Source organism: Ostrea edulis, chromosome 1, assembly GCF_947568905.1.
Source record: "Ostrea edulis chromosome 1, xbOstEdul1.1, whole genome shotgun sequence".
Lineage (NCBI taxonomy): Eukaryota > Metazoa > Mollusca > Bivalvia > Ostreida > Ostreidae > Ostrea > Ostrea edulis.
In genome coordinates, this window is record NC_079164.1 from 11227758 (window position 1) to 11251630 (window position 23873).

Below are 23873 nucleotides of genomic sequence, written 5' to 3' on the forward strand. Positions count from 1 at the left end.
TGTCATTTATTTGAGTACAAGTGGTTTTGACCATTGCAAACTGTGAAACATGTGAATATATAACTATCTTATAACGTTCAGTCCATTTCATACTAGTTCAAATCAGTTATAAAGATCTGAGAGTTTTGTGCACATGCACGTACGTGCATGCACGTGCATATGAATAATTCAACCATCTCAATACATTAGAAGTCTTACTATATCAGTACAAGAGAAGTTTTACAACTGTTCAATGAAAAACGACAAAAATAACGGCAACTCGAAACTACAAAGACCGAAATCAATGCACGTTCATACACGTGCGTGTGAGTACCACACAACAATTTTGTTGATACTATTCAATAGACATTTGAATAATATACTTACTATATGAATTTGGTATCGATTGCTTCACTCATAAGAGAGTTATTGGGATTTCAAAATCGTCCAATCAGAATTAAGCGCACGTGCATGCGCATGCAGGGAAATGATTTTGAGACTATTAGTAAATTGAGAGGCCCAAAACATACCTACAACCTAAATTTCAAACCTATTCATTGCAATCTCAAAATGTTATAGACCAATACTCAAATTTAGACGTCAAAAATTACAATGCACGCGCATTCACGCACACGCGATTTTGATAATGGAAAATTTGTTGACACCATTTCATAGACATTCATATCATAGATCCTCAGGGTATATTTGAATTCATTTCAGTTTTTAATTCAATAGTTATGACCATTTTAGTACCCGAAAAATGAAAGAAAAGCTATGCACGTGCATACACGCGCACGTGAGTATGACTCAGCATCAATGTTGATGTCATTCAATAGACATTTGATAGATATACTTACAGTATAAATTTCATATTGTTTCCATCATTTATAAGAAAGTTATGGCGATTTGAAAATCGTCCAATCACAATTTAGGACACGTGCATGCACGTGCCGGATGGTAATTATGGCTGTACACTTTTGTTAAGAATATCAAGATACATATACAATACAAGTTTGAAAAGATTTTGACAAAAAACAACAAAGTTATGGTCATTGAAAGAATTGAACCTTCAAAAGACAATGCACGTGCGTGCGCATGCGCGTTTGCAATTTTTATTACATCGATCTGTAGATATTTGAAATGTCTACCTATCCTGTAAATATCATTAAATTCCCTTAATTGGTATGAATGTTATAAACGGTTTTGTATTATCCAATCAAATTGAAGCACACGTGCATGCGGGTGCAGAATTGAAATTTTGACGATGCCAAACAGTTAAGGGTCCCAAGTTATACATACCATATAAATAGGAAACGATTTCATCAAAAAATAAAAAAGTTAGACTAATTCCAAAGTTTGTAAACAAAAAATCCAATGCACGTGCATGCACATGCATGCATTTTCAGAGAAAATGACATTCGTTCCGCACATCTACATATGCTATACTATCATCCTAAAAAGGTTTCATATTGATCCCTTGAGTAGTTTCTGAGAACACTCGTGGACAAAAAAGTCCCAAGAAGAAAGAAAGAATAATAATAATAACTAGTACTTATTGTAACGGGGACCGTTACAGATGTTCCCCAAACATTCCCCCATTTAGGAAGTGGTGCCATTTATTTGAGTACAAGTGGTTTTGACTATGGCAAACTGTGTAGCATGTGAATAGATAACTATTTTATAACGTTCAGTCCATTTCATGCTAATACAAATCAGTTATAAAGATCTGAGAGTTTTCTTCACGTGCACGTACGTGTATGCACGTGCTGATAAGTAATTTGACCATCTCGATACATTACAAGTCTTACTATATGAGTACAAGAGAAGTTTCACAACAGTTCAGTGAATAACGAGAAATTAACGGCAACTCAAAACTAAAAAGACCGAAATCAATGCACGTGCATACACGTGCGCGTGAGTAAGACACAGCAATTTTGTTGATGCTAATGAATAGTCATTTGAACAATATACTTACTATATAAATTTGGTATTGATTGCTTCACTCATAAGAAAGTTATTGAGATTTCAAAATCGTCCAATCAGAATTAAGAGCACGTGCATGCGCGTGCAGGGAAGTGATTTTGACACTATTAATAAATTCAGAGGCCCAAAACATACCTGCAACCTAAATTTCAATCCTATTCATTGCAATTTAAAAATGTTATAGACCAATACTTGAATTTAGACGTCAAAAATTACAATGCACGCGCATTCACGCACACGCAATTTTAATAATGGAAAATTTGTTGACACCATTTCATAGACATTCATATCATAGATCCTCAGGGTAAATTTGAATTCATTGCAGTTTTTAATTCAATAGTTATAACCATTTTAGTACCCGAAAAATGAAAGAAAAGCTATGCACGTGCATACACGGGCACGTGAGCATGACTCAGCATCAATGTTGATGTCATTCAATAGACATTTGATAGATATACTTACAGTATAAATTTTATATTGTTTCCATCATTTATAAGAAAGTTATGGCGATTTGAAAATCGTCCAATCACAATTTAGCACACGTGCATGCACGTGCCGGATGGTAATTATGACTGTACGCTTTTGTTAAGAATATCAAGATACATATACAATACAAGTTTGAAAAGATTTTGACAAAAAACAAAAAAGTTATGGTCATGGAAAGAATTGAACCTTCAAAAGACAATGCACGTGCGTGCGCATGCGCGTTTGCAATTTTTGTTACATCGATCTGTAGATATTTGGCATGTCTACCTATCCTGTAAATATCATCAAATTTCTTTAATTGGCATGAATGTTATAAACGGTTTTGTATTATCCAATCAAATTGAAGCACACGTGCATGCACGTGCAGAATTGAAATTTTGACGATGCCAAACAGTTAATGGTCCCAAGATATACCTACGATATAAATAGCAAACGATTTCATTGAAAAATAAAAAAGTTAGCCGCATTCCAAAGTTTGTAAACAAAAAATCCTATGCACGTGCATGCACATGCATGCATTTTCAGAGAAAATGACATTCGTTCCGCACATCTACATATGCTATACTATCATCCTAAAAAGGTTTCATATTGATCCCTTGAGTAGTTTCTGAGAACACTCGTGGACAAAAAAGTCCCAAGAAGAAAGAAAGAAAAATAATAATAATAAGAAACAGAGTAAAACCAATATGTTCCCAAACTTCGTTTGGGGAACATAATAATAATAATAAGAAACAGAGTAAAACCAATATGTTCCCAAACTTCGTTTGGGGAACATAATAATAAGAAACAGAGTAAAACCAATATGTTCCCAAACTTTGTTTGGGGAACATAATTAACTGCAACGTAACTGTGGCCTACAGAGCAGAGTACCGACATGTCCACAGCGCTCTTTTCCCCTCCATTGTGTATGAGATACCTGTAAATGGCGTATTATTCTTTGTTGGCGTATGTTGGCGTATGTATACAAACTGTTACATTGGAGTGTCGACAACATAGTCATTGAAATATTCAGAGATGTAAACATGCTGTATGCCATTAAAAGACCATCATTCTCTGCTTGTCCTCATTCATTCCACCTCCAGGGATTTATCCAGCTTTTAGATGTTAATTTCTATAGCCTAGATAAATCTCTGATTCCCATGGACCTAAGTACAAGTATGTCACATTTCTTTGCATTACACTTACATTAACAAAATTTACCTTCATTTGTAGCTTACGAAGGTAGATGCATGACAAACTGGCATTAATCGATGATAGAAATAAATTCTCATTTTTTTTATATTCTACATATTGACCATTCAACTGATACAATACATGTATGGGTCATTTTCAAATTTCGCAGATTTTTCAGAGTTAGAAATGACAAGAAATGTATAGCTCTAAATTCCAATTTTTTTTTTTAGCATAACATGTTTATCAAACATTACGGTAAAACATATTAAATTTTGCAAACATGAAATGTGCCCCATTGCCAAAAAAAATGGGGTCAAAGGTGAATAGGTAGAACAAATCTGTCAATGGTGTAACAAATATATAATAAAGGGGAAAATGGATAAGTAATAATACCATATACTTGAAAATGGCATGATAATTGCAAAAAAGCATTAAAATTGATATATTTTGGTCTGATGTTTAAAAAACTCAGTAATTCTATAATTAAACTGACACAAAATGGTATATCTGAGACACTATTTTAAAAACCTTCCTCTCTTTTTAACATGATACCTGCATTATTACAAAATGACACAAAAATATTATTACAGATTAAATAGATTCATTTAAATCTTATTTTAAGAAAAGTTTGATACTGATATATGACCATCTTTGTCTGCGATCAAGAAAATTGTTTATGTAACACCAATGACAAAATGTGTTTGACCACTGACAAGTAAATTACACCACTGACATAAAAATAACCGAAGTGGACCCAAGCACTTTAACAGTAAAGCTAAAAATTAATCAATACAACTCCCTTGAATAATTTCATACATTTCCTTTCAATGAAAAAGAAATCGGACAAGAATATTTTTGCTTGTACGTACAAATAATGAAGGTGTGTGTTACACCACTTATATTGTCGTTACTCCACTGATCATAGTGTTTGTGTAAGTTGCATATGCAATAATAAATTATGTCAAAGGTGATCACTAAAAGTGTCAATATACTTACACCAAATACAAATTTCAAATATACATCTTTATTAGGTCACCTGAGTTAACCAGGTGACCTATTGCTTTTGGTCTGTGTCTATTGTCATGCGTTGTACATTAACAATTGAATGATTTTAACTTCTTGATAACTACCATTCCAAATTCTGATGCATCCTTGGGACAAGGGGGGATAAATTGTAAATTTCAGGACACCTACACCCCTGGGGCCTCAGGGGATGAACAAAAATTGACCCAGTTTCAAACATTTTCTTTACAACCGCAAATCTGTAAGGAAAACTAAATTTCATGAAGAGCAGGAAGTCCTCTGCCAAAATTGTACATTTCATGGTCCCTGGGGTATAGGATTAAGGTTCTGATTCAGTGAGTCCAGGGTGGGGACCAATCTTAGCATATAGTGTGTATGTGTAAATCATTTAAGTAACATTTTCCTTAATGCTTTTGATACTAACTTTAAAGTAATTGGATACTTAGAAGGAGCAGGTCTGTCTTTTACCAAAATTGGAAATGGGGTAGGGGTGTGGTATCAGGGTGGGGTAAAATGGTCATAGTGATTACATGTGTATGTTTCCAAATGGACATTGTTTAAGTGTGTCTTCTTTTCAATAACTACCTTTCCAATGGGATCCATTTTTCACATTGCAGCACGAGTTACCCCCCCCCCCCCCCAATACAAAGGGCGCACAGCACATTGAGATCCTCAAGTGATTGCATCATTATAAGGAATATATAGAAAATTTACCATTTCTTATTGTAATTAAAGTAGACCTATACTTGGCCTACGTCACAATCAAATGTAAATGCGGAACCACGCTTCCATTTTCCGAAATGTGATATTCTAACGATATCCATTTGATTTTTACATGGCGATACGATATATGAATATCCGATATCAATTCCTTCCTGGGTGTTCATTTCTTCTTATCAGTCAAATCTTATGTTGAAATTTTGTGGTGTTTTATTTTAAAAGGGGGGAAGATAGAGATGATTATAGCTTTAGAAAAAAATAGGTTGGAGAACAAACAACATTTTGGTGGATGAGGGTGTGTCAATTATACATTGTACATGTCCGTGAGGCATTCAGTGTACATTGACTATTCATGTATGTAAAAGTTTTACTATGATCCAAATGTTCAACATATGGAATTGTGGGGCATCAGAAAGTGGGGGAGACAGATGGGAAAGGGGGAGGACAGACCAATTCAGATTTCCACGAGCATCATGATAATACTTCTTTTGTGAGGATCCGGGTTAGAATAGGTTCCAAATTATCATCAATAAATACATGGTACGCTCGTGTAAAAAAAAAAAGTTCACATTTTACTGCTTCAGTGACCACAGATATCGTAGTTGTGTTCGCTGCTACAATGTTACAGATATTGACGCAAGCTTCAAAGATCAGCTGCAAATAATTTGTTTTATTTCACCGACCGTCATGAATTTGTCAGTTTTCCCTCATCCTCTCTTCTTTTTCAAAATTATTGGGGCGGATGCAGTAGTTCCTTATTGAGATTGCATCTACTTAGACCGGCGTAAGTGGTGTACGTGTACATGTACATATCCAATTCATGTACATGTAAATGATTTCATGACCTGTAGAGCTTCACATAAAACTTTGTCTCAGGATATAAGATTTATCACACATTACACGTATACATTAATCATATAAGCAAAATCATCAAAATTCAGTTTGTTACTTTCGTTTTACATTTACATTGTACAAAGCCTCTCTAGAATATTTTTTTTTTCAGATAAAATGTAAAATTTAATTGTAAACCACATGTATCTTATAATAGTTATAGTTTAGCATAGTTCAAATTATTATTCAAGGTTGTAAATATGCTCAAACTTCACATGTCTTACGAAAATATGATAATGTATAATTTTTCAAGATTTTAAGGGGGTGTACTTGTAGAGCTGATAACTTCTAAAATAATATGTCAACATATTTGATTTTCTTATTCAAATCCTTGTTCTAAGATAATAATCTGTAAATCAAAAACAATTAATTCAAGGTTTAGTCCATAAAAATTAGGGAAAAGACCAATATTGACGTCAAATGGTATTTCCTACAGTATTTCCTTTAACATGTTTGAGCTCACAAAGTATACATTGTGAAAATATTTATTCCAATTAAGAATTTATTAGAATAAATGATTACATACCATTAAATAAAGGATATATAGTCTATGTTGCTTATTACAGCCCATTTGTTTGGGAAAATAATGATTAATAAGAAAAATAAAGAAGGAGGAGTGCATTTTCCTTAATATTGATGGGGTACTTACTTTTGAGAAGTAATAACAATGAAAATAGCATGTCAGTTAACATATTGTGGCAGGGTGATCTTTATATTTAATTGAATTTTCTACATTTTTCAATACTAAGCTGTGACATATTACTTGAATGAAATCTATTCACAACATTCTATTGGCCAGGTTGGTTGTAGGAATTCACTCACTCTAGCTAAAACCAGTTTAATCACTTTTTCTTCTATAAATAAGTTTCGCGGGCTATTTTCATCAGTGCGGGAAATTTGTTTTAGAGGGAGTAGACCTATACATGTAGCTGCCCGTTGTGCCACACCTTAAGGTATATATTTGAAATGTTTATTATTAACTGATTGATAATTATGTACGTTGAACTATTTTTTTATCAGTATATTTCTCTACTATGAAATGGCCGTTTTTTGATCAAGGACTATAAATTTTGTTGCTTTTTGAAGCAAAGTAATAAAGTCGATCATGTACATTTCATTGGAATATTTTGACTTCTTTAAAGGGAAATACGAATATGAATTTATGTAATTGTATATTTTGTTGCATGTGTAATGTGGTGTGTGATTTGTTAATTTCAGATCTGCCATTGCCTTTAGTTCTTAATAAATTTAATAAAACCTACGTCGCTTGGTTATAATATATATTTTTCAACGTCTATCTATTACTGGAATATATATTTATCTTGTAAAGGCAATTTTTTCATGATTGAATCCATTTAAGGCCGAGTATAGATCTACCTTAAGTGCCAGTTGAAGAATTTTTATAGAAATTGTTTCCAGGTGTCTGTTATTATATTTTTACATATTACTCATGAAAGTTTTGGTATTAATTGTATCATAACTTGGACAGAATTAAACATCAAATACTGGAGATAGGTCTATAACCCCCCCCCCCCCCCCCCAACCCCCCCCCCCTTTTCCCTTCTCTTCAATTTGATGAAAGGTATATTCTAAAAAGTGTTCTTTGTAAAATCGAAGAAACTAGACCTTAATTATGATTTTTAATACCATTTTCTAATAAACTCCATAACTTGTTATTTTGTCAATGGAAACACAATTTAGTCGATGGTGTTACATTAAATATACAGCTAATTTCAATAGTCTAAGACAATTGTCAAATGGAATATGTATTGCAATGATCCCAAAAGTCGCAATTTAATTCTATTAATAACAAAAGAAAAATTGTAGAAAGTTATAACATTAAGCATTTATCCATTGCCTTTTCTTGAGAAAATTGTAATGTCAGTGGTTTAACAAATTTAGTCAATATTGTAACACTTGAAATATCTGATATCTAATATATTCATATGATGGCTTTGATTTGACCAAAATGACCTACCTGCAGATAATAATGTTAATTGTGACTAAATAAACTAAATCAATTAATTTATCATTGTTGGTTATTTAGAATTTTACCATATAATACAAACATGTCAGTGGTGTTACAATTTTCCTCAGTTGTGTAACATTATTCTTTGTTACACAACTGACAGTTAGACCAAGTAAAATTAATTAGTAGATTATCATTCCCGCCCGCCCCTCGAAGATCGCCCTGCCCCGATTTTTTTTATTTTTCAAAATTACGATTTCCGGATATTTTTATGTCCGGTCCGGTATCGTAAACGTACTTTGTTTCACTTTGCCTTTTAGAAACCCAAATACACATGTAATTATGATTTATAAAGCCTTTTCTCAATGAGAGAAGGCATTTTCGAGGTCAAGAATACCATGGCGAAAAATAAAAAATAAAATCCTCCCACCCGCCCCATTTTTTTGTGAAGTTTGAATGATAATCTACTAATTAATTTTACTTGGCCTTACACCAATGATGTATTGAGGTTAAATATGTCGATGTAGCCTTAGGAGTACCTTAAATACAGATAGCAGCAAGCTACATCTAAATTAGATCTATAATAGGAACTATGGATGAACATCCCATGCTTCTAGTTTGAAAATTATCTGTGAAATCAGTGTTACACCATTGACTTGTTTTAAACTGTACTCATTAAACCAAACTTAATTACCAAAATTGAAAATATTTCACGGTCACACTGTTTCAAGCATTGTTTTTTGGTGACAGGAAGTGATGTCACTAATGACAGGGGGTATCCACACATCAATTTGATATCAATTTCCCAATGTATTTTTAAATTTTACATTTCTGTTACACCACTTATCAGAAATTTTTGTACATGAATCTTTAACCTTCTGACGATATTTTGTCAAAAGTTCAGAATCATAATTTCATGAAAAAATTCAATAGAAAGTACAATTATATGGTGCAAGTTTATTTTTAAAATGAAATATGAAATTAATTATGGTATTGTATCTGAAAGAGAAGATCGGGATTTATTGACAGCCTCAAAACGCCAATTTCCGTAGGTTGGGGTCAATTTCTTCTTTAAATGTATGACAGAAATTAAAAATACGCATTTTAATATGACACCTTATTTATACTTGATTCATGGATATTCATTTTTCCCCATTTACATAGCTTATTAACAAGATTTGTTGGAGTGACTGAAAAATCTGTGAAATTTGATAATGGCCCGTATATAATTTTGTATGCAATAAGTTCGGCACACCAAATATGTCATTTTTGTGTACCAGTATGATGAAAAGTCAACTTCTACACTGTTATACATGAAATATTCTGCATATGAGCTAACTATTGAAAATTGTGTACAAGTTGACTGTCTATGAACAAGTTGGCTGTCTATGAACAAGTTGGCTGTCTATGAACAAGTTGACTGTCTATGAACAAGTTGGCTTGTGTACGAATTGACTTGATACCAATTGATAAATGAACAAGTCATTTTTTTTCCAAGGACCCATTAGTCTAGAACTCTGTATCTTTTTTATGAAACACAGTACATAACTAATATAGTATACATTTATAACTAACAGCACACACAACAAGTTAACCTATGGGACACTCATATAGTGAGCACTAAACTAAAAGATGAGGAGAGAAAAAATTTCAAGTCTATACACAAATCCAATAAATTCTCTATGTCAAGTAAAAATTCCCATAATCCTAGCAAACATCCTTATTGATCTCCCAAGTCATATATCACTGGTTATAAAATTACATTGATTAACTCAATTTCATCCTTTTTCTTACAATCCCCTACACAATGCAGTAGCTTGTGTAGGAAATGAGTAGATCTAATGTACAATGTAACATTGATTATAGCCAGGAAAGATGTGATGTAACAGTCTGTGTGACATCATAATAACAAATGATGAAGCGGCAGATCTAACTGAGGAGATTGTTTCGTGCAAAAGAATATATACAACCCACTGGTTTTTCTGCATCTAAAAATAGCAACTGCTCAAATAATTTAAGTTTCCAGTTTCAACTTCTTCATCTTCTTGGTATACCAAGTGATGCAAAACATAGTGACAGCCCCCCCCCCCCCCCCCCCCCTTTAGCTGGCCAGGACTTGAGAAATAATTCATGGCCTGATGATCTGGGCCAGAGTAAATTACAGTAAATTATGGATCTGGGCTAGTGCTTTGTAAAGAGCATGTGCACATAAAGCTGGTTAATTTAAATGCTTACCAAAATTCCTCAAAGATTAGGCTAGTAAATTACACACGAATGCATCTAGGATTTTACCAGATGCACAATAATACCTAATGATTTCACTCGTTAAGTTGTACTATGAAGTAACATAATGTATATGAATTCACAAATGTTTCTAAGAACAAATTAAGTGGTATATTCCTAGGACCCAATTGTCTTCAACTACATGTTTCTTAGAATTCTAGAATGAGTCGTGTAATTACGACACTTTCGTAATCCTTTGACATTACATTTCCATGAATGACAAAAACAATTATGACACTGACTATTGTCCAAGTTTACTTGAGAACAAGGCCCAAGACTAATTTTCAAATATCAATTTTTAATAAAAGTCAAAACAAAATTTTCTTTACTTTTAGATCTTTTCTTTCCTAAACTATTTCTTAGTTAAAATATGATAGTTCAACAATAAATGTGTTTGAAATCAACAATTATAATATGGAAGTGTTTTACTCTTATTCAATCATGAACAGAATTTGGGCCAGTTGTTTTCATATCCACTGGTCCAAAGGGACTAGGGCAACAGGTACCCGAAATAACCGAAAACTGCGGGTCGCAAAAGTTCCCAATTAATCAGTAACAATTTAATTCGATAGCCTAAATGACCAGTGAATAAAAAGAATTTTTTCTAGCCATGATTGCACATATGTACAAGGAGAAAATCAACCATACAACTTCACTAATTATGAGATATTGTACTTACAATGTCCACAGGAACTGGTAATTTTACCTCTAATGATAATAGTTGGGGTTTTATCATACCATCCCCTAGTTTTAATACACTAACACAGTTTCTAATTAGGGGGTGGTATGGTATAGACCCAGGGTTCGAAATTAACTTTTTCAAGCACTAGTCCGTATGGACTAGTCACTGTTGATGTTCACTAGTCCGCAAAGCATTTCACTAGTCCGTCCAGTATATCATAAAATGATCTTCATTTTAATCAAACGAAACACATCACAGTTGCAAACAATTCAATTTCTGACACCTACAGAAGAAAAAGAGACCACCATATTTTATTTCGCATTTAAAATCTTCAGAAGCATGCAATATTAACCTCCGAGTTAATCCTTTTATAAATGTCCATAAGTGCGTTCGAGATCGATGTTCCTGTTGTTTTGGTGCTCAGATTTTAGAGTCACAGGAGTTCGAAATTTTATCAATAAAGTCAATAAAATTCACTCGATTGACCAAGTCATGAGCTATAGTGTTATGAACTACTGTGTTAGAGTCGCAAATGACGAGAACATGTGCGCACAAACGTGCATGTTCTCAGACCACACTACTTGCAACTCTTACACCTAGAACACGTTCTCGTGATGTGTACTCGGCGTTCGGAATTGGCAGGAATTTGACAATTTGTGCACTTTCGAAGAACGGCAGTCTCGAACGCATTCCATGTGTTTGAAAGATCAGGATGTCATAGTCATGCAAACACTTGACCATGCAGGTAATCAACCATAAGTTCAAACATCTAAGAGACTCAGACAAATCTTCCTAAAAATCTTTACCAATTGAAGATTGATTTCCGGATTTTCACTAGTCCGTACGGACTAGTGCTATAGAGAGTTCACTAGTCCGACACGTTTTTTACTAGTCTCGGACTTACGGACATGAGTTAATTTCGAACCCTGTAGACCCCAGCTATTATTAATACAGGCAAAATTACTGGTTCCTGTGCAACGTCTACAGACTGATCTATGATATATGCAACTTAAAGCTGAACATCTAATGATGAAAATGAGCTTGATAAATTCTAGGCTTATGAATGGAGATCAATGTATCATTACCATAAAAATGAAGAAAGGCGATGGAACATGTAGCAAACTTGAATATATATTATATGCATTAACTTCATATTTATTGTGAACAGGTCCAGTCCAAAGACTATATCTACCTACATAGCTATTAAAAGCTACATAGGTATTTAAACCTACTTAAAGTAGCTACTTCTACCTACTTTTACCTGTTTTTGAAAATATAAATGAATAATAATTAAGGCGCATGTTTTAAACAGGTCCATCGTTTTATGTATTTAGTTTCATGTATCATGTTGACGTGCATGTGCACGGCAAAATTCGGAGTGTAACTTTGAATACTTTACGAGGGTTGAGAATGTATAGGAAATGCATGAAAAATCTCCCCAAAAACCTTTAAAGTAAAAATGTGTGAAGATAAACTTTAAAATTAATACAGATTTGTAAGACATTCTAGTCTTCTTATCACATATCTTTGGTCCTAAGCTCCTAGAAAATGGAACTGGGAGCAGTTATTGATGCAAATTTGAAAGGTTATAAATTAATAATTTTTTGTCCAATTTTTGTGGTATTCATCATCAGTGTATATAAGTGAATCAATTTGGTACACACCATATTGCGCCGTTCCTGCATTTGGCCACGAAATGCAAGTAAAGGAAAAAGTGGGTGGAAATAGCCACCTGGAAAGGGTTTAAATACCTAGGTAGCTATAAGTAGCTACGTAGGTAGAAATAGTCTTTGGACTGGACCTGGTGAATACTGAAATATTTAGCCCTGTGTTATAGATTGGGTTTTCAGGAGGATGCATACTTGTGTTGACCCTAACGGTAGCAGAGTAAACATTCATATCATAAATATTTGTCAGAGCAACATAATTCTGGTATCAATGAATATCTGCCTAAAGAGTTTCGAGGAAACTCTAACTTCCACACATGTTAATGATTACTACTCGTAACAGATAAAGTTAATTTACAGCTAAATCAATTATAAAAACACAAATTACAAAGTTCCATGAAACTGAACAGTCACCACCGTTTATATAGTACATATTCCAATGCGTCATTAATATAATATCCGTTGAAATTTGAATTGAAAACAAAAGTAGCTTTGTAGTTCGTTTAGTTACGTAAAGTTAGGATAAGATATGAGTGAAATATGAATGATGTTACCATCAATACTGCTTCTATCGGGATTTTTATGTGATTTGTCTTTGTCGTGAACAGAAGACTCCAATTCTTTGTATGTAATCCTAACGATTTCAGATTTGGAGGCCATTTTCCATAGCCGCCATATCGTAACTTCAAACATAAAAGAGTTCTAACGGGAAGTTTTTTTGTTTTTTTCTGGGTCATTCGGACGTTTGTGTGTACGCCGATTCCCCGGTTATCTTCTCTTCGCATGTGCGCGATTACACAGAGGCGGATTCACATAAATGTTCCTAGCATGTTCAAACATATTTTAAAAATGGACTTTTACTGGAGTTTCTCCTCTCTATTTCGCTCAGAATCATTAGACTTTACTGAATGGTAATCTGTAAATATTCAATTCTAAAGCTTATTTCCTTCAAGTTGTATTTATCAGAGAGTGTTCAAAATAGACAAACAACATCGAAAAGAAGAGATACCAAACGATAGGATAATTATGTATATTAATCAATAACAAGATCTTAAAAGGCGTGTACTCAAGAACACATGATTCTTTTCTAAATGTCATACATACATTGTTAGCCTATATCATGTTATTATTTATAAATCTGCCCACAAGATCAAGAATTTCTTTCTCTTCTTTGTTGAATAACCAAAATATTGTTTTCTTTTATTATCTAAAGTAGAAAATTTTGGATATTTTTTTTTTTTTTTAGCAAAATTAAATATTTTCTTTCGTTATCGTATTTTTCACACGTTATCAAAAATGTATTTCATTTTGAATGGTATTAATTAAATTTGCATTTTGTGAATAATCAGTCCTTTGTAGGAATGTTGATAAACCTACCCATTTCGATTTTTAATCTGTGAGAAGAAATTCTTAACTTGCACAATGATCTTCTGTGATTTAAATTTCTGACTGCAGATAAATAATTTACATTTAACGCCAGAGGTATGTGAAATGAAAGCGCTTGCGTTAAAATTTTAACTTTGTGTACTGTTTATTTTTTATTCTATATATATTTGAGAGTTTGAGTTAGAGAGAGAGAGAGAGAGAGAGAGAGAGAGAGAGAGAGAGAGCATACCATGACTCAAAAGAACCGTGACAAAACCTAAAAGATTCAAAATTTTGTTTTAAAAAATATTCTTGGTGTTCGTAGCAAATCATCGATTGTGTAAGGCACGTATCGTGTCGTTCTTTAAAAAAAGGAGGGGTGGGGGCAGCCGATGGACAAGTTTAATACTTCACAATTCTCTAAAATTCTTCACAAGTAAAGATTAAAGAGCATAGAAAATAATCATCATCATAATAATAGATATGTTATTTTACCCAGATTTCAAAACCATCAAGTGGGAGGCGTTACTTTGCATATCAATATAACTAACTCTGCATATAAGAATAAATAAAGTAGAAGAGCCAATACCCACACAACTAGCATAACGAGCATGACGGAAGCCTTGAACACGATTGAAGCCCCAATGCTTGGTAATGTGGACAGGGAGGGATCAGTGTACGTATTTGTTCCCCGTGATTCCAAGAGACGTTGTTTCCTGGTTGATAGTACTTACTGACGCTGAAAACTCCTGGCCGTGAACCCATAACCCCCCCCCCTCAATTTAAAAGAGGCGGAGGGGCACTTAGTCTGCTACAAGTGTAACAGGGCCCCTACTGGACAATCTGCACTATAAATTTTCACCATCGTCGTAAGTATGGCTTAAACTTCGCAATGATACATAACTAAAAGGTTATTTAAATAGTAGAACTTTAATACTCAATAAATAACACATCCCTCCCCCCGTGTTAGTTAACAAAGGAGGGAAACCCACGCCAGAACAACAACACCACCCACTCCCCATTCCACAAAGGAGGGAAACCCAAGTCTGAACAACACCGCCGCCACCCCCCACCCCCCCCACCCCCCACAAAGGAGGGAAACCCACGCCAGAACAACACCGCCACCCGCCACCCCACCCCACCCCCCCACCCCCCACAAAGGAGTGAAACACAAGCCAGAACAACAACACCCTCCGTCATTGATTTAATGTCCTTCGATTCAAATATTGAAGGTGGGGTTCAAACAGTTTTGAAGCATTTTTCTCTTTATATATCTACATATATTAAATTTTATGTATTTTCATGAACAATATATATCTAATTCTATCTAGAACTTTGTTCGTGGGATATAACATTTGTATCACACACATGTATTTATAATCAATATACAAAGATCAGACCGAGCCGGATTGTTACATGTTACGTTCGGTATATATCTTGTGAATAGGCTTGTCTAAAGAAAAAAAACCAACAGCGATCAATAAAGTACACCTGGGGTTACACTTTGTATTCAAAAGAAATTGTTTCTCACGTGAACTTAATTCCGAAAATTTCCATATTGGTGTTTTCATTCGTCGGATTATGGCAAATCTGCTTAAATAACAAACAATGGGCTTATATGTATAAGAGCTGTTAGTAAACAATGTGACTGGAATAGCAAGTAGTAAAGAGAAAGAAAGAGAGAGAAAGAGAAAGGGGCCCAAACGTGTAAAGTGAGGACAATTTTTCAAAAGCCTTCCCATTAATGTGACCCACAGAATGTGAAAGATTTAGAAACAATGTTCGTTACTCTTTCAAACCATGGACATAACGTATATTTTTATTGAACTATGACCTTGAACATCACATTCCAACAATACATAACAATATGATTACAAATATAGTACGATACAGACTTAAAGAGTCTAAAGGAAAGGGGGGGGGGCGCAAAGAGAGACACCCATAATGCATTAAGTGTTCTACAAGTCCATCTTCTTGTATAAAAGACGATATATTGTATAGAATAGGATTTTAAACACACATATATACACATATGGAAGAGAAATAAATAGTTGTGAATCGGATCAACACGAACGTTTGAACAGCACTGGGTGACAAAATATGTATTAATAGATACAGTACCTGGCCATAAGTGAGTCATCTTTTCAATTATTTCACCATATATTTCATTGAAAAATCAATTTTATACAAAATTGTGAGATCAATTTAGTCTAAATTTTCATAATTTTTTTTTCACTTATTATGCGAAATTGTTCCCCCCAAAAATTCTATGATGCTAAACAAACTGTGATACCACGATCAATGAGAATAGTTTATGAAATTATCAAGGCAAAATGTTTTAAACCTCAAAATACATGTACTATAATTTCTTTCAAGATTTATGCCGTAAACTTTCATTTTGCACTTGACTGTGATTTTACCGCAACACCTACAGATAACATTATTTCAAAATCATATGAAGAAACTGCAAGCAATTCTGCATTTTTGAAATCATGAAAAATGATCAACAAGTAAAGCTGCAATTACTTTTTTTTCTTCTTCAAAAAAAAGTTCAAAGAAATATATAGGGGAAAAATAAAATGATGACTCACTTATGGCCAGGTACTGTAGATCAGAATTAGTGGAGGTAAGTAGTGTGAAGTCATGTCCATACTGAAAGACTCTCAAAGTTATTTTATCACAGTTCGAATGAGGACGTCCACATTAAACACGTTGAGAGAGAGAGAGAGAGAGAGAGAGAGAGAGAGAGAGAGAGAGAGAGAGAGAGAGAGAAAGAGGGGGGAGAGAGAGAGAGAGTTTTATTTATTTTGGCGATGAATGGACAGATAAGTAAAAATGAAGGTTTTTCCGGTCTCCTGGAAGTTTTTATAAATCAAATTTTGAAAGGATAAATTCAACTTTTGGAACTGGTTCAAAACTTGGATTTTTTTCTTTGTAAACTCAAAGGAAAATTATATATGCGACTTTCTTTGTTAACTCATAGGACATTGTCCGGTGGAAAAATATACGGCTTCGTGGACTCGATTCGCTGTATCGAAATTGACCCGAGGGTCAAACTTCGTCGTTACATCAATATTTACATTCGAACGTGATTTTGCAATGAAATCCCTATATGCATCATAGCTACCCAAGTCATGTTTGTCAGTTATCATGATAACAACTAAAAACTATATAGTGGGATTATTTTTTTAACCCACTCGTCAGATTATGATAACTTGTCAGATCTTTATGTTGAATTGTCAGATAATACTCTTGAAAACAGAATCTCAGCATCTTGTCAGAAAAGGCTTATACCACTAACAGCCTGACTCTTGTCGACATGATGTACATGTAACAAATCGACATTATTAGCCGACAAGTTGACGTAATTTTCTGATGTTGATTAGTCAGACAATTATGTCGACTCGTCAGATATATAATTTTAACTTGTCAGATAATTCTGTTAACTTGTCAGATAATTCTGTTAACTTGTCCGATAATGATGTCGACTCGTCAGATTATTTTTTTAACCTTTACTAGTAACTTTTTTTTATACATATGTAAATATCATGATATCTATGTACTAGCGATCTGGGTTTGAGTGAATAAAGAATTGAAATTGGACAAACTGCAAAATTCATTAGAAATGGTTGAATGTTATGACGTGGTATAGTCTCTTGCCTGATTCTTGTCAATGAATTCATAATTTACAATATATGACAAATTGCAAATACCGGGCACTTCAATAACACAATTATACTTACATGTATACATATATATCAATTTGACACTGTGCATAGGACCAGTAAGGGCGTCCGATTAGTCATAAGAAGTTCAAGAGGAGCGGATTCAACTGCAATCGTCTTGGATGAGAGAGAGAACAAAATTTGCGCGCTCTCTTTCTCTCTCTCATTTGGCCAAATAGTACAATCCCTAATCCCTTTTTACGTTAAATGTTTTAACACTATAAATACCGCTGGATCAAACTAGATATAATATAGGGAAAAAAATTAATTATGATTTAAGGTATTCATGTATAACGATTATATTTCAATATCTAATAAATGGATGGTGTGGTTTTTGCAATCATGGTATAATTTTGAAGGGCTATCAAACAAATATAATCCACTGGAGGAATTTATAAAATTTGAATTCCTGCTTTTAAAATTGAGTTATTTAACTATGAATTTTACATTAATATGCTTTTGAAAGAAATTGTATTTTCATACAAATTTCTTGGTAAAAAGTTACATACATTCTCTTCATGAATATATGAAATTAGATAAATATTTTAAATTAGAATATTTTGAACTCTTCAAAGCAATTTTCAAGTGCAGAATGACGGGCTTCTATAATCGTTAACCAGTTATGTGAATATTATCTATTTTATTTTCATAAATATTTAACAATAATTATTTATTTTGATTTAAATCATTCATTTGTTCAATCTGCTGTCGTTATACATTTAAAGGTTTCACTATATCCACCTGTAACAACAATCACATATAAGTATGAGTTAGATCATGTTACACAACCTGTCATGTAGTTATTTAATTACCGGTATATGCTATGCTATACTCGTTGTTTCAACGTTTGTGCAATATTATTTCTATTTTGAACATATATCATAAATATGCATCGAAAGGATATTATAACTGACATTGTCCGACAATTTAGATTACTATTTATAGGCGCAGCTTGGGTTCGAATATTACCGAGGCAGGGGGTCTGGGGGGCTGCGCCCCCAGAAGCTATCGACATTTTAACAACGTAAAAGGTGTTGTTGTTTTTTTACCGAGGAGCCTCGGTTGCCTCAATGGAAGCTACGCCACTGCTATTAGTTCCTTTTCCTTACATTATGATAGCAAATAATTAATAAATTGTTACAAGTACAAACAGGTCTCTTGTTTAAATGAAAATTGCTAAATAAAGTGAATCCATATAAAAGATTCATCCCTTTACGTTAGCAAAAATGCAACTTGGCGTCCAGTATTTCACAATGTATTGCACGCACATGTGCATAGATACTGCATTCTTCTCCCATGTCCTGGATTGAGTTTGGACATATTAATCTTCATAATTCTATACATGTAAATACAAACTATAGTGTAAAAGGTTTTCAAAAACTTCTTTAATTACTTCTGGATAATATTTTATTTCTATAAAATACTGAACAATTTATTTACAATATCAATAAATGCACGTGCAAAATCATAATTTTTATTCATATACATATATATAGGCCTATCACACGAAACAACAAACACAACAACAACAAATAACACGGGGTTTGTTCCATCCTTTCGTTTGGGGAGTGTAAATGGCGAGTTAAAATTTCCTGGGTTTATTATTGAAAGATTCCCCGGTAAAATTCCTCCGTGTAATTCCTGAGTCGACGAATTCGCGACGAGAAAATGCATTCTGATAAAAACGGAATATATTCCAATCATCCCAGTGGATATATTAAAAGCACAAAACAAACTTCTAAACCAAAAGTTATGTCCTAAAATTATTCATATATTCCTAAATATGCATAAAATATCTTGAAAAATTATGCTTAATTATTTCTGAATTACTTGTAACGGAAAAAATATCCGGACAAGTCATAAAATTTCCCATACTGAAAGTTCATAGGTCAAGTGGGGTTATGCTTGCATGCTCTTTATATAAGGGACTGTATCACAGCATTCTGCATCTAATTTTTACTGTTCGACTGAAGAAGAGTAGATCTACAGCTGCAAGATGGCCAGTTGCATGACAGGTGAGAATTTACAAATTTTCTATTTAAATTTTGACATTTTTAGAATATTGAAACAGGGACCTATAGGTCCCTGATAAAAACTAGAATTATTTGTGGTGCATATTAATTTTCAACGATATTAATTGATATACATCTGAGAATGGATTTTCCAAGTGATGCATGCTTAGAGGAAAAACTTTGAATTTTATTAGAACTTGCAACAATATTGTTAATAGTATAGAATAGAATAGAATATGATTTATTTCCAAATTAGGGCCCTCTCGGGCATACAGTATATGTTCGTTTCAAAAAGGATATGCGGAACATTTTATCGCTTTTGAATAATTTATTGAGTTAACTTGAATTAATTATGTTTCAGTAATAATATCGGAGCGATTGCGTATATTTGAAGTATTTAAAACTTTTTAAACGGTATCTTTCTAATTAGTATTTTATTTAGTATTTATTTTATACTGGAATTTTCCGGTACTCGCCAGCTGTTTCTATTTTGAGAATCAGCTGATCGCGCACATGTTAAACAGTCCACGGGGAAGTGGAATTTTCCTTGAATCAATAAATACTGATTTGCTACACGAGTTAATGGACTCTCTGCGTGACGTTTATAAGAGTGTTCTACCTTTATTTTGTCCAGATTCATACAAAGTGCACAGTTGTGCTCAGAAAAGATTCCACGACAAGAATGACTTCGAAGTGGAGCCGTCAGAAAAGCAGAGAATTACTATTACAGGCGACAAGCCCGTCAGGAAGTCCAACAAAGAGAACAGTTTGTGTAGAAATAATGTGACTATAAAGACGAAAGAAAGTTATAGTGATGACCTTAAAAAGCATGAAAAGAAAGCCCCGAAACACGAGAAAGTGAAGCATGAATTTCTAGATAAACTGTACGAGATAATGCTGAGAGATGGATTCATGAAGGCCCGCGACCGCAATGAAAGAGTCCTCGAATTTACGCATCCCGAGGACCTGAGGAAGAAAATAGACTTCGACCTAGGAAGTAAAACGTCTGACGAGAAAATTCTAAGTCTTTGCCAGGACGTCATCAAATACAGCGTGAAAGTTGGTAAGAAACGCAAACTCTCTCACAATTTTACGCGATTCCTTAAATTGCATCTTATTTATTTTTCCCCCCTAAAAACTTTTCATTAAACATAGGTTTTTTATTCGATAACTGAGCATTTGATTTTCCGTTTACAGCTCACCCCAGGTTCTTTAACCAGCTGTATGGTGGACTCGATGAGTATAGTTTGGGAGGATGCTGGCTGACGGAAACCCTGAATGCTAGCCTGTACACTTACGAGGTGTCGCCAGTATTCAGTCTCATGGAACGGGTCGTCATAGACAAAATGCTGGGGAAAATCGGGTTCGAGGACGGAGATGCAATGTTCTGTCCAGGCGGCTCCATATCTAACATGTATGCGCTCAACATTGCCAGATATTTTATGTATCCAGAGATCAAGAAGAAGGGCATTAGGGGCATCCCGGACATCTGTGCATTTACCTCAGAAAAGGTGAATATAAAAAAAAAATAGAAAAAAAAAAAATAAGATCATGATTTAGCATTAAACCATATCCTACAGGAAATGGTTATTTTTGTATGTGCTGATGGTATATGTTTTATTTGCAGTGTCATTATTCCATAGCTAAGGGCGTGGCTTTCATGGGTATGGGACTTGACAACCTTATTTCCGTAAAGACCGACGCAAAGGGAAAAATGATCCCCGAAGATTTGGAAAAGAAAATCCTGGAGGCTAAAGAAAAGGGCAAGACTCCATATTTTGTGAACGCTACTGCCGGTACAACTGTGCTAGGTGCTTTTGATCCTATTGACGATATTGCTGACATTTGCAAGAAACATGGTCTGTGGATGCATGTTGATGGTGCTTGGGGAGGCGGGGCCCTTCTGTCCAAAACTTACCGATCTCTACTGAGGGGCGTGGAAAGGGCCGACTCGATGACGTGGAATCCTCACAAACTTATGGGCGTTCCACAACAATGTTCCCTCGTTTTCACGCGACATAAGGTAAATAAACATCTCATTCTTTCAAAGTTCTCCAGGGTAAAAATATCAACTCTCCTGTAATAAATGTTGAAAATGATAGATATGATATGTTGGGATATTTTTGTTTCCTCAGGGTCTACTGGAGCAGTGCCATTCTGCCAATGCCGCCTACCTCTTCCAGCAGGACAAGTTCTATGACGTGTCCTACGATTCTGGCGACAAGTCCATCCAGTGTGGACGCAAGAACGATGTGTTAAAGCTCTGGATTATGTGGAAGAACAAGGGAGATGAAGGGTTTGAGAAGGATATTGATAACCAGTTTGAATGTGCCAAATACCTTGCTGAGCTTGTCAAACAACGAGAAGGTTTCGAGCTTATTTCCGAGGTAATATAATATCACAAGTTTTTGAGTATTGAAAAAATTTGGAATTGATATAAAGTTGTTGTAAATCATGTGTACAGTTGTAAAATTTTGCTCACGAAACCTTTTTATTTTTACAGCCCGAATGCACCAATGTCTGTTTCTACTATATACCAGAGAGACTCCGAGGTAAGGAGAGAACATCCGAATGGTGGAACGAAATCTCGAAAGTGGGGCCAAAGGTCAAGGAAGGAATGATGAAAGCCGGTTCTATGATGGTGGGCTATCAACCTGATGGCGACTTAGTGAACTTTTTCCGAATGATTATTTCCAATTTGGACATTGTGAAAAGTGACATGGAGTTCGTTGTCGACGAAATCGATCGATTAGGAAAAAATCTCTAAGAATCCATCTTACAACTGCCATTTGTACATTGTTTATGACAATCATTGCATTTAAATCGGGCTTTTGTTTGACAGAACATAATTGTTATTTCCCGATTTCTTTTCATATTTATTCTATTAGCTGTTTTGTATAAATATTTTTAATGTGCACATGATATATGAGAAGAATTGTTATTGTTATGACATGAGAAAAAAAGTACAAAAAACCCTGTAAAAAAATTCAAAATAAGAATAAAACCTTTGAATCCTCAATTGTGTTACGTCATAATTGTAATATAAGTGTAGCTTGATTAGAGAAGCATTGGGTTGATGGTGAACATTGCTATCTGTGTCTCAACGATGTCTAGACTTTGCGAATAAGTAGTACGTGTATTTAAGCACTCACAAATTCATGAAGCTTTAGGAACTTTCTACATGGAAAACGTGCATGAGAGTTTTTATGTACACTTGTAGCAAATGTCAGTTCAATTCAATGGACCAGTCAATATTGGGATCTGTGCAAAATGCGATAGGACACATATATAGGGAGGGGGGGCTTACATACTGATAGGACTCCAACATTTTAGCTCACCTGAGCTGTAAGCTCAAATGAGCTATTATGATCATCGGTTGTCTGTCGTCTGTCTGTCAGTAACTTTGTCACATTTTCATCTCTTCTCCAGAAACACTAAGCCGATTTCAGTCAGATTTGGTACACATCATCCATGCATCCATGAGTGAAGTAAATAAAAGTTTGTTAAAAAAAAAAAAGGCCATGTACCCCTCAAATGGGAGATAATCACGAAAATGCAAAACTAGGGTGGTCATTTAAAAATCTTCTCAAAAACCACTGGGCCAGAAAAGTTTAAACTTACATGAAAGCTTCCTGACATTGTGCAGATTCAAGTTTGTTCAAATCATGGCCCCCGGGGGTAGGGTGAGACCACAATAGGGAATCAAAGTTTTACATGCAAATTTATAGGGAAATCTTTAAAAACCTTCTCAAGAACCGCTGGGCCAGAAAAGTTGAAACTTATATTGTACATGAAAGCTCCCTGATCATATAAAGCAGATTCAAGTTTGTTCAAATCATGATCCCCGGGATAGGGTGGGGCCACAATAGGAGATATATATATAGGGAAAATATTCACAAATCTTCTCAAGAATCA

General features: G+C 34.3%; 2 protein-coding genes across 4 annotated transcripts in view; one reads left to right on the forward strand and one right to left on the reverse strand.

The window, feature by feature from the left end:
* LOC125664110 (telomerase-binding protein EST1A-like) overlaps window positions 1-13571 on the reverse strand; it is a 56636-nt gene extending 43065 nt beyond the window's left edge. The window contains exon 1 of one of the 3 annotated variants that reach the window (XM_056152662.1): window positions 13411-13571. In XM_056152662.1, the coding sequence (XP_056008637.1) occupies window positions 13411-13549 (139 nt within the window). In that variant the 5' untranslated portion in view covers window positions 13550-13571. The remainder of the gene's footprint in view (window positions 1-13410) is intronic. The other 2 variants (XM_048896656.2, XM_056152663.1) reach the window with 2 other exon arrangements.
* A 6264-nt stretch (window positions 13572-19835) lies between these two features.
* On the forward strand, window positions 19836-22977 carry LOC125664109 (cysteine sulfinic acid decarboxylase-like). The gene is made up of 6 exons (XM_048896655.2): window positions 19836-19961; window positions 20593-21021; window positions 21156-21469; window positions 21586-21981; window positions 22094-22345; window positions 22462-22977. Exons 1-6 carry the CDS (start codon window positions 19943-19945, stop codon window positions 22723-22725), a joined length of 1674 nt encoding a protein of 557 aa, XP_048752612.1. The 5' UTR covers window positions 19836-19942; the 3' UTR covers window positions 22726-22977.
* The last annotated feature ends 896 nt before the right edge of the window (window positions 22978-23873 follow it).

Excerpts from the sequence above, each read along its gene's own strand:
- LOC125664109 (XM_048896655.2), top strand. Across the intron at positions 21,022-21,155 it reads CAAATACAGCGTGAAAGTTG|CTCACCCCAGGTTCTTTAAC; the intron begins GTAAGAAACGCA and ends TTCCGTTTACAG. Across the intron at positions 21,470-21,585 it reads GTGCATTTACCTCAGAAAAG|TGTCATTATTCCATAGCTAA; the intron begins GTGAATATAAAA and ends TTTTATTTGCAG.